The 12321-nt window shown below is 43.2% G+C and overlaps 1 protein-coding gene across 1 annotated transcript in view; it reads right to left on the reverse strand.

Moving 5' to 3' along the window:
• The window catches only part of cckbra (cholecystokinin B receptor a), a gene marked incomplete at both ends in the record, with an annotated part of 29554 nt that extends 22806 nt beyond the window's left edge, over positions 1–6748 (reverse strand). The window contains one exon of the mRNA XM_083990246.1: positions 6604–6748. Coding sequence (XP_083846372.1) covers positions 6604–6748 — 145 coding nt within the window. The remainder of the gene's footprint in view (positions 1–6603) is intronic.
• Positions 6749–12321: the final 5573 nt, after the last annotated feature.

Below are 12321 nucleotides of genomic sequence, written 5' to 3' on the forward strand. Positions count from 1 at the left end.
GTTTGTAGCGGAAGCTTCTCTTCCTGGTTCGTCCAATTTGGACGGACCAGGAACCATACGAGCAGCATGGAGGTATTTGGATGTTTTTTGGTGTGTCTTTTTGTTACGAAGACAGTTGGTATCCATTTGCAACCGTTATATGGACATGCACTGCTACGCCGAGACCCCCTGTAACTCAGAGAAGCCACGGAGGACTCTGAAACTTCTCCGAGCCCTTATTCCACATGAGGGTGAGTACTAGATAATGAGTGCAATTTGAATTTTGGGTGAACTATCCCTTTAACATTGCAATGTAGCAATATCAAAACACAAATAGCGTATTAACCAACTCATGAGACATATCTTGTTCAGCTCTTGTCATGTCCAAGCAGGCACAACCTCTTTGTCAGGATATGTTCAGGGATACGACAGCGTGTCTTGTATCCTAAAAGATTCAATCAAAAGATAGTGATCAGGGTCGTGTTCTCCTGTCCTCTTCTTTATGTTCAGATCAATCACAAGGAGAAAGCACCATCACTGAATACCAAGACCAGTCTCACCTTGTGTGTGTGGTGTGTGGAGGATCTCTAACACTGAACTTCCCTCCGACGTCCTGTTGGATAGATCTAGACTGTATAAATCTGACTGATGGCAGTTTTGACCTGTTGGCCCTCTACCCCTCCACACATGACTACACTGTATTAATGGGTCTTTGCAAATGAATCCTTTGACAGCAATTTAACAGTGCTCAATGTGCAGAAGCCCATCTCTGTATCGCATTTTATCACTGTAATGACTGGAGTTAGTTACAGTCAGCACAATTCAACTCAATTAGTCTTTCTACCATCACCGCATGAGGGAATAGTATCGATCCTGCAATACTTTGACATTTTAGGAAGTTGGAAAGAGCTTGTTTATGGTGCACAAACAAGCTCAGCACATTCTCAATTACCCATGAGACCCTGTTGGACATGCATGTGAGCCTCTGGTGCAATTAATTCATCCTCTCTCAGCTTCATCAACATATTTTTTAGAAACTAAAGTGAATATTTTAATGTGAAATAAAGTGAAGAAACCAAGCCAACTTAACAAGAACCATCTCTACAAAACAGGCCGTACTGAACAATAAGCCTGATGCCAGATAACACATGTGCAGTGTGAGTGTGTGAGCTCCAGTCTATTTTAAGTAAAACACTTAGCAGACAATCTGAGGCAGAGTTACGGCACCACGGTCTCTCTTGAGGGCGGTAAATTCACTAAATCCCTGTCCACTCTGCTGTCCCTGCAAACACAATGACAGGAGGACAGATGCCTGCCAATGTCTGAGCGGCAGGCTGGCTGCAAACTGTACAACACTGTGTCTACAATGATCACACATACCAATACTTTTATTAGGCTATATCTATGTGTATGAACAAGTTGGGATTAGGCAACAAATGTTAATATCAGTCGAACTAGTAGATACCCATCCTCCACCCAAACCTCCACATTTTTACTTCAGAGCTCACAAACTACAGAGTCGTCCAAAAAGAAAATACCTCATATGGCCAAGGATGAATTACCTCTGCAAGTGTTCATCCAAAACTGATCTCTACTTCTTCTCTCTTCAATGTTATCAGAGCTTCGGTTTGGAGTTGACCAATTCCACCGCTGCTGAAAAATACTTCAGACTCTCATTCCTGCACAGTGAGTCAGAGAAACAGTGTCTGTAGTGCTGCTTCACTGTGATGAATTACCCTCTGCTTTTCACAGACAGCCTGTCCCATGGCCAGACAATTTGTCAGTTTGACGTCTCTGTTAATACCAATACCTGAACAAAAGGGAAGCACCGTCCCCAAACTGCTCGACGGCAATAAAAGAGATGTCTTCCTCAAACATTTAACACAACTGATATACACAATTGCTCAAATTGAAGTGGCTACCTATCCTAAAATTTTAATGATAGGGCAAAACAACTAAAATACTCTGGATTTCTTCTCATCAGAAGATAAATGAAACACCTTACTTGCAGCAGTTGTCGTGCCCTCTGAACAGTGAGTCTCAGCTCCTCGAGGGCAGGAACATTTGTCGGTTCCAAGGTCAAAGCTAAAAACAAAACTTGATTATGGTTTTGTGTTGTTGCTCCTTGACTCGAGAGTGGCCATCAGCAGAAATAACCCCTTGTGTCCTATGTTTTGTCACTCTGCCAACCAGTGTGTTTGCCATTTTTGTGTTGTTGACAGTGAAGTTAACACAATATTTGAAGAAGTTCCCTCAAGGAGTTACTGAGATATTGTTTCCACCAGGCCAAAACAAATGTCACCTTGACATTTGACCTTAGACCTTCGGAGAGGGAAATCTAATAATCACGTGACTCCTTACTTGGAATTTTTACACTTTAGTTTTTGCACAGATTAAATAAAATAAAATAGTAATAGCTTGATGAAGCCCACAGGGTTAAACGAGTTGCTGCTTGACTTTTTAACAATAAATCAGTGTTAAAACGAACTCCTTCCTTTTTTTATGGACTCAATTCCTGAAACCATCGGCACCAATGTGAGGTTCCTATCTGTGCTGTGCAAGGCAATCTCCCCCTTCTAAAATAAAATAGTGTCATGACAAAGCCAGGCCAGATGTCTTTGTGCTAAGATAACAGCTGCAACAGGCTGCAAGCGCCAAGTGACCCTTGCTTCATATTTAGCAAGAGACATAAGAGTGGGGTCAGTCTTTGCTTGCTATTGAGTTGACCTGTCAGTCAGTCGAATCAGGTGAATGCAACCCTAAACAAGCCTCTTTATAAAGCCTTGATAATCTACTTAACAAAACAGTCATTTCAAAACTGGCAGCAAGAAACTCATTAAAAGAAGCGAAATTAACTATCCTACAAGTGCTGTCTCTTATGGGATTTTTGAATGAAATTAATCATTCGGCGGAGGTGTTTGCCAGCTGATTCTAATAAATCACTATGTAAACAAAGCCAGCAGGCGCCAGCTCTCTCCGAAGGGGACGCAACGCCGTCCAATTACTGACTTCCTCGGGACTGTAGAGATGCTAAAGTTTGGAGGATTCAAAGGTACCAGAGTGGAAATCGATCACTAATTATCGCTCATATGTATCAGAGTCATTAAGCCTCTTAATCATGCAGCGACCGCAGGGTCGACAGCCCAATAAAGCACGGCTCTTTACGTTTTTTTTAACTTACACTGTGGAGACTAGAGTTGCATCACTGAGGATTAACGGCCAGTGAATTCAGTCACGCATCATATGCATTGAGTCTAATGATACCAGATGAACCCATAAAACTCCACCTCAACCTCCCCCATCCATTCCTCTGCTATTGTGAGTTAATAAAGTCAAGGCAGGGCATTACGGATCAATACAGCTGCTGCACAGCTGAAGGACTGCTGCACATGTTTGAGGGGATCTTTATTAGCGCTGTCATACTCCTCAGACATCAATATACACCCTCACCATCTGTGATATGCACTGTTGCATATAAAAGCCTTAATCTCTTATTGATTTCCCTTCGCCAATCTATACTAAAACAGAGGGATTTCTAGTCGGCAGCATCTCATTATCAGGAAGTGAAGAAGCTCTAAATATTTTGTACCCGTCAGTGCCTGCGTTTGCGTCGTTTGTTCCACCTCGCCAGGTCGCTTGAAATTTTTCCAATTATTTGATCTGATTACTGTGATCATGTTATGACAAGCTACATTACCGCGCACATACCCAAAGGGAACGAGATGTTAATTCCAACAAGACACCTATATTAGAAATTGGTAAGATATTGTATAATAAACTCCCGCAAGCTCCCCCTCCCCTTTCACAGCTATTTCTGTTGGAGCCATGCACAGCTTCTCCACACTAACAGTACGTTTTCCTGTCGTTATTTTTTCTGTGTCGCTTCCTCTGAAAAGCGAAACAGTGTCATTTTAATGCTTATGAGATTCACTTCATGACTACTTATCTCACATGCACTCAAAGAACCGGGCGAGCTCAGCAAAGTGCCACTTTGCATCAGCGGCAATGGGAGAGTGTCCAGGCTGAGCCAAGGTGCAGCTACAGATGTTTGTAGGTCATAAACAAGACCCCGTCTGAACTGAACTGCTCTCAGGAGTCCAGAGTCAGTGATGATTATAATGTGATGTACACTATGTCAGATGTTGTTTCTAGTTTGGACTGGAGGAGCTTTTGCAGCAGCTCTGCACTGCAGAATTAACACATAGATACAAATCCTATAGGATTTAATGACTTCAATTTCAAGTCATTAGTTCACTGTGAGAAAATTAACTATGAAGGACAAAGATGACAAAATTATACATAGAAATAAATACTTAAATGCCTGCAGGAATATGGAAATAAATGAATATAAAAAAAATAAATAGCATTTTTCATTACCAAAATGAATTTATTTTGCATTTGGGTATTTACATACATTCTGCAGCCATTAAAATCAAACTACAAGACTCTCAGGCAAGTTCTGCAGTGGTTAGAGGTTGAAGCTGGTTTATAACGTATATTTGCATTGGACACTGGAGATAATGATCATCTCAAAGGTGTGAGTCACACTGAATTTTAAACTATGTTCATCATGTCTGTGTGTCTAGATATGTGAAGTTATGTGAAGTTATGACTCAGAGAAGGAGGGAAACCTTTGATATGTGGCATCAGGGTCAAGTACCTTACAGCAGTATTTTTTTTTTAAATAAAGACAAAATATTCTCAGCTCAGCTTCTCCTGGTGGGAGCACGCCGACCAGAAACTGCTGCAGCTAATACACCGACTATAATAAGAACATCAAATAGCCCCAGCTATCACTTGAGCAGCGGGCCACAGATACAGCTGCTGCTCCAGCTGTTGACCACGTTGGTCCAATCAGCAGCTGCCAAACGACAGTTAACTAACTTCCAGCTCCAGCGTGCAGCTCTGGCCTAGTCTCTCTCTCTCTTTCTTCCTCCTGTTTAAGTCTCCCATCATTCCCAAGAGAGGCACACCTCCTGAGTGTCTACAGTAACTAAAAGAGAAAGGAAAGCCGGGGTGGCAGCAGTGTAACGGAGCTGCCTGCATATAGACATTTGACTCCAAGGCTGGTGAAAGATAAAAGCTCAGAAAGATAAAGGTTGAAGCCTCCACCCTGCAGTCAGGAAGTGTTGTCTATGTGGCCTTGAGATGAGAGGGGTTCCCTTCCCTCCTATTCATGGTTTCTAAAACAAATCCCTCCGGCTTTTTGATTGTTGCTTTAGTTGTTTGTGCTCCGCAGTGTCCTCAATGCATGAATATACATTTTTATAGATTTATGTTGATCAAACTGCTGTTTACACATAAAATACGCAGCTTGTTGTGTATTGATGGTGGTATCAAAATCAAAGCTCGAAATATGTGATTCGTGCAAATTGTATGCATTTTTTCCCCCCATCATAACTCGCAAAATAAACCTGAGTCAGTTCTCTTGCAAGCAAAGAGCAAAATCTCCAATTCAATGAGTTTGACATGGGCAATTCCACAAGTGGTGGGTTGGGGTGGGGCTTTAATTTCCTGTCCCAGGGCTACAGTATCGCAGCTCAGAGCAACAATACGGCTGCATAATCAGGCTCAGCTCCTCGGCTCTGGCCTGAGGGGAGACAGCAGAGGAGGAAGAGCAGGTCCGCTAAGGATTTAAGGTAAATAAAAGACCAGTGTTTGTGAGTCACCTGGAGAAAAGAGGGAGACAGGAACCGGGGTGGGGGCGTCCATCTGTCTGCAGGACATGTGTCTTGGTCAAACACCAAACAAGGCCTCACACACAGTGTTTGATTGTTCTTGGGATAGTTGAGCCTTTACACTGCCTGCCTCCTGTATAAGGTCAATAATAGTAATGCGCCACAGAGGGAGGAACGGCTGTGAATTATTTAGTTGGGGGAAGATTTGAAATTTTCTCGATACTGCAGCAGCAGCAGCAGCAGCAGTAAGGGGAAAAATTAGAAAAAAGTACTCCCGCCCACATTCAGACCTCATTACCTAATCAGCCCACTGGTGCCCTAATAGAAGACAGAGCTTAGGGGCCCTTATCTCCTCTGGTGTTTGGTTTAATCTGCACAGCAATTTGAAAATTATACACAAGGAAAATAAACATTCAGACTTAGTAAAACGGCTGCGGCTCACTGGGACTATACTGTGGCATTATTGACGCAGAGAGAAGCAGCAGTAAATTGGGCTGCTTGGTGATTGATTGCATGTACGGAGGCTGAGGAAGTCGCCCTGATTGCAAATCATTTTGAGGGGTAAAAACACAGTCACATCAGTCAGGGAGCAAAAAAGAAATACAAGAACATGGGTGATGACATGGAGGAAAAGTGCTTTTAGTATCTGTTACAGGCACATTTTAATATCTATGATCCAATCACACCAGGCCTGATTACAGCTCAGGCAGGGACTCTAAAGAAATAAAAGCTGCAAACTCGCTTTTATTTTGTAGGAAATATTCAAAGTCTGACACAAACTTGTTTTTATGGATGGAAATAGCTATATTAAAAAACATTTATCACAATTTTATCTGCCAGATGTTGCTTTATGGTTTTGGCTGATGCACTTGGATGCCATGAAAAGAACATAACAGTGTGACAGAAGAAGATGATGATGATGAAAATGAAGAAGAGAAGAGCTCACCTCTGGCTCTGGTGGCCGGTCTGGGGAGCACGGAGCTGTTGGTGCAGCTCATGTTGTAGTCGCTAACTTCCACGCTGAGGTTCCCCTGCTCCACGCAGCCCGCAGACACCTCCAGCACACTGCCGTTCACCGCCGGCAGAGCCATCCTCCTCCTCCAACTCCGTAAAGGCGCTGAGATTAGGCAGCAGCAGCAGCAGCAGCCTACAGTACTACACCTGTTTGCTTGAAGACGGGAGTCGCGCTGGGAATCAATCAACTCGCCACCGTCGCTTTGTTCGCCTTCATAACACCCGGGGAATGGGAGAGAGAGAGAGTTGGAGAGGGGGGTGAGGAGGGGCGCGTGGTGAAACTTGGGCGAAAACACGTCCAAAGTTGAGTTTTTCTGAATGAAAAAGCGTGAATAAGTGACGGTAAACCGGAGGGTGACAGTTTGAGTGTCGGGAGAGCCCGTTTGAGGCGCAGCGCTCCCAGCAGCGGAGTGTGGAGGAATGAAGCTGGCGCTGCTAAGGCAACTGAGCAGCTCTCCGTCTCTATCTCTCTTTCACACACATCCTCACACTCCCTCCCTTCCTCTCTCTCTCTCTCTCTCTCTCTCTCTCTCTCTCTCTCTCTCTCTCTCTCTCTCTCTCTCTCTCTCTGTGTTTCCATTCAATTCAGGCTGTATAATTTAGCCAAGCAGTACATGAATAGGCTTCTTATCTATCCACCTTTTTCCGAACGTCAAAAACGTAGCCTGTTTTGCCGGTTTTGCTCTTCCGGTGGAATGTTATGTTTACGTTTCCATGGTTTCGGTAGTCGCGGTAAATGCATGGATTTTTTTTTTTTTTCCCCCCAATGAAAATCTGTAAAACGCATGGATCATCACACCAGCTTTTAACAGTGGATATCACACAAATTGACATCTGTGTTAAAAGCCAGCGTTAATAGATCCATGCGTTTACCGCAACTATGACAACGCCTGAAAACCATGGAAACGTAAACGTACAATTCCACCAAACCGGCAAAACTGACTTCCGGTTTTGCCCATAGATGACGTCGGAAACTTGTGGATAAGGCTGCAAAATGGAGTGAGTTCAAATTGAGAAAATCGCTTCATACATTCCATGCAAAGTTTATGGAAACAATGGAGTTTAAATGTATATACCGTAGTAGTGCATGTTGGCATTTGTGCACAGGCAGAATAAATGATGCAAATGGGCTGCGGTAGTGACAAAACATATTATAATGGCCTTGTGGCTGATGCATGACATGTATTAGGTAGTGATGCATCCAGTGTTTTACTGCTGTAGCTGCAGAGGTGGAGCTATACTGTAGCTTCAGACTGCTGTAGGGTTACCTGAAGCCCAGCGGTTCTCAGCTGAGACACGGCCAAGGTTAATCTGATGGTTAATGAGGCAGAGAAGCAAGAAAATTGCTGCACTGATTTGTATTTCATTAATTACGATTTTGGTTGTTTATGTTGGAGGAGAAAGTTCTTCCAGGTCTCTCTCTCTCTCAGCTCTATGATCAGTTTTGTTAGGACTCCTCTTTCACTGAAATGGTTCAATTCAGCGTTCCACCTCGCGGATCGATAACGGAACAATTTCTCTCTCTGAAGTTGATTTCTCTGCTCGACTGAACAACCTCCAGGTCCTGCAGGAGTGTCAGGGGAATCATCAGGAGGACAAAGAGCCATAATTCTGCGGAGAGTGCAAACTTCCTTTTCCCTAAATTGTCTGGTGATTTACAGAGCACAATGCCATCCATGGCTGCAAATTGGTTTTTGGCATGGGGATGGACCTGCAACCACCACTTCGACCGTCTCAAAAGGATTTGTTTCAGAAGTTGAGAATATTTCCTGTGGCCCGTGGAAACGGCTGTTAAATTTTCCACTTGGCTGTTTGGCCGACCCACAGGAGCGAGGCGAGAGGTTTTGGGAGTCCTGATGGCTCGGTTTATGGGGAACAATCTCACTAGTGCCGCAGGGTTTTGGTTCATGTGTTGCTGCTCGAGATGATACTGACGCTTTGAAAAATGTCTGGAGGCTGCGGAGGAGGAAAAGGGAGTTGGTTTGCTGTGTGGAGGAGGAGGAGGAGGAGGAGGGCATCCCTCTTTGTGTTTGTGATTTGTTGTGTGCTTGTTGTCAGTCCTGCCGATGGTTTTGCAAGTACTTCAATTGTTTTTATACTACTCTTGTGTGTGGGAGGCAAATGTTTGTGTGTGGCGCTCCAGTGTGCTGATGTTTCTTCCACAGTTTGAAGATAGTGTTGTATTAATGTGATGCCAAAAGTCTCCCCCCTCTGCCTCCTAATCCAAAACCTCCGATGCGAATTTGGCAGCTGCTCCGTATTTATTTTCACTGTATCAAGGTCTTTGCACTGGTCATGACCAGCATGTCTGATGAGATGGCAGCTAGTATTCAGTCTCAGATACTCCAGGGCGCCAGAACATCCTGCTCCAGTAGAGGAATTTTTGTTGTTTAAATCCACACACAAAAAGCAGCTCAGTAAAAGCTCTTATGTTTCTCTTGTGCGTAAAAGGGAATGTGAGTCGTCCTGTTTGAAGACTCCTCATTCGCCGAAGGACAGCGAACTCAATACTAATGAGCATGCATCGATCTTTCCTAAAGCTAGAAACAGGAAGATTGACTTTGACCTTTGACGATGCAGAATTATTAGTTGCTGCTCTGACAGGGTAAATGGTGCATGAGTATGCTCTGTGAACCACAATGGAGCACAGTAATAACATGCATAAACTTACAGTGAGTACAATGGGCACCTGAATCAAATAAAAACTACCGACCAAAGAGCGTTTCATATAGCAAATGAAATTATGTCATGAATTGGGTACCGTTGTGTAGTCAGCTGCTTTATATGGACTGTCCCACAGTGATCAATACCCGTGTATAGGACACAGAGACATAGATTTAACTGGTGAGGTTGGTTTTAAAAGAAGATTGAGTGGGGCAGCAGGAGCCGTACCCTTTTGAAAACCCACTTTGAAGTCAGTTCTGTGCTGCAGCCAGTGAGGTGTTTTCAGTGTTGTCATTCTGGATGCTGCAGCCCGCTAAGCGCTAAGTGGGACTGCAAGGTGTATCTTGCAGTCCCTCTTACAGTAGCACTCGGGCTGCAGCATCCAGAATGAGGAATTACCACTCAGCAAATCTGGATTAATCTGGACTGAATTGCAGCGAGAACTTGCTCAGATGTGAAATTGCCACGAGTCACAGAAGAAGTCTCTCCGCTTGTGTTTAGCAGATACAGTTATCAAGTCAATGAAGTGAAACGTCATGTTCAAGTACTAACAATGCTGGGCTAGCAAGTTTGTTTGCATTGCTGTGGATTTTACGGTCACCTGACCGGTTCAGATAATACAGGTAAAGTAGGGCAAGGTCACCACAGTACAGTTGTCTGTAGACAGTGTTTACAGTTTTGTGGGCAGTGACCGAGACAAGCAGCCATCCTGACAAAATGATATTGTCATATACAGTAGGAAACCTGCTGCATATCATCTGCAATCTACTAGTTGCATGGATGGCAATGGAAAAATATTGTGTGTGCTCACAGCAACCGAGGCTGTTTCAGAAGTATCGCTATTTCCCTGATTTAATTTGACCAGAGAATTATTAATATTACCTCAGTTCATGTATGCATAATAATGACGACTGTGCTCACTGATCTCATTTGAACCCCAGAAGCGTGACAGATTAAAGGAAAGACCGAAGAGCAAGTGTCTTAGAAAGGTGTCAGCTTCAGTGTTTAATGCTCCTTGGCATTGATCAAGTCCTCCACGTGCTCTATACTGTAGTCAGCCTGGAAGAGACGCCCACATTCAGGGTAGAAACATTTTCATGACATGAATGTTAATTGCTTCATTGTACCATGTAGGTGTGGGAGCATCTGTTTCTTCACTCGGTTTTTCTCCTCATCATAAGTGTAGACAAACACAAATGGTACCTGTCAAGTAAATGACCTTCAGATACAAGACAAAAATCAACCTGATTACCAGTGCATGTCCTTAGGTGTGTGTATTCAGAGGTGTTTGACATGAGAGTCTTTGACATCTTTCTTTGTCAGGCCTTCCTTGTCGCCCAAGGATATTCTCCTAATCCTGTCGGTGAGGTTATTATTTTAGCTTAGTTTAACAATAAGCCTTAAACCATGCAGCCTGGTTTCTGTCTAAAGCAAACTAAAACTGCCTACCAGCACCTCTGAATCTCTTCAGTTTTTATTATTTATTTTTTTTAATTGTGTCAAAGGTGTTATCTTTGGACAGATCCAGGCTTACCTCCTCCCCATGCTGCCAGTCTTAAGATAAAATTGTCTCCTGTCTTAATTCATTATTTGTGTAATTGCCAAGAACTGGATAAGAAAAATTGATTTCCCTTTCTCCCTTTGTGTCCAGGTAAGTATGAAGCTTTAGGCAGATGATGGTTAGCAAGTATAGCAAAAGACTAGGCAATTCAAAGTTCAAAAATACACTACTACAATAATAATAATATTAATGATGATGACATTAACTTTATTTGATGACGTTACAGTGCCTTTATCACAAGTGAAACCAGTCGTAAGCACAACCGTGTTCTTTCTCCCATACCTGGAAGTCTTGTTTAAAAATACTAATACAGGACATAATGACACTGGTTTGTCAGAGACAAAGACAAACACTCACACACTTCAGTGCAGCACCAGCAGACGTTTCACCTCTTAAAGTCCACTGACCCTCAGAAACCCGAAGGCCCCTCAGGAATGCAAACCAAAAAACCTGCGGGTCTCCTCGACTCTGCAGCCTGTGCAGATGTTGACACAGCTTTTCCTCGCCACATGCAACCTCCAAGTTTACTTCATCTCGTAAAAACAGTGTAACGCTGCAGCGAAGTGCTGGAGTGTTCATTAAATGCTAGAGGAAAATACTCGGTAGGTGATGCAATGTTTAAGCCTTTGTGTCAAACTAAACTTTATCATGCAACCACTGGGTTCAGGTAATATTATGCACACATATACACAGACAGACGAGTGGCCTGCCTCTCTCATCCAAAAGCATTAGTGCTTTCATCCATCATTATAAAGACACAACCCATGATGTGTTCTTTGATTCTTTTATCTAGGACACACACACACATCCTGGTTTTGTGCACACGGGGCTGAAGAAGAGACAGGTCTTGTCTCTGCATCTTATAAGCAGCTCATGAATAGACATGATGCACATGTCAGCAAAGGAGCGGGAACAAAGACTTAAGTTGCTGAGGCGTAGTTAACATGCAAGCATTTTACTGTCAGAGTGAAACCACACAGCAGCCAGACTGAGACAGAAACAGCCCAGAATAAAGAAAGACTGCACTTCCTGACATAATTAATCTCCATGGACTGTAGCTTGGATTGAAGAGCTCAGTGTGAATGGTGATGAAGCTACATACCATTGGTTGAAAACAAAAAGAACATCCTCTTTTTCTAACTCACATTGATGGACTATTTTTGAATTTTAAAATTGTCCCCTATGTTATCAGGTGTAAAGGTGTTGTCACACACTCTGTCTCTGTCCCACTTCTATGATCGTCATACGCTACAGGTTTGAACGGATCTCAACACTGTACTGACCTCTGCTGGTATCTATGTTGAAAACAGATCCTATGGGGGACAGATCTGATTTGCAATCAATGAAGTAGCTTCAAAGTTTCAGAGTGTAAAAGCCGAATAGCCTGCTCTGCTAGATTCTTACACTTTACAGGATTCCCGCGGA

The sequence above is a fragment of the Trachurus trachurus genome, assembly GCF_905171665.1.
Source record: "Trachurus trachurus genome assembly, chromosome: 2".
NCBI lineage: Eukaryota > Metazoa > Chordata > Actinopteri > Carangiformes > Carangidae > Trachurus > Trachurus trachurus.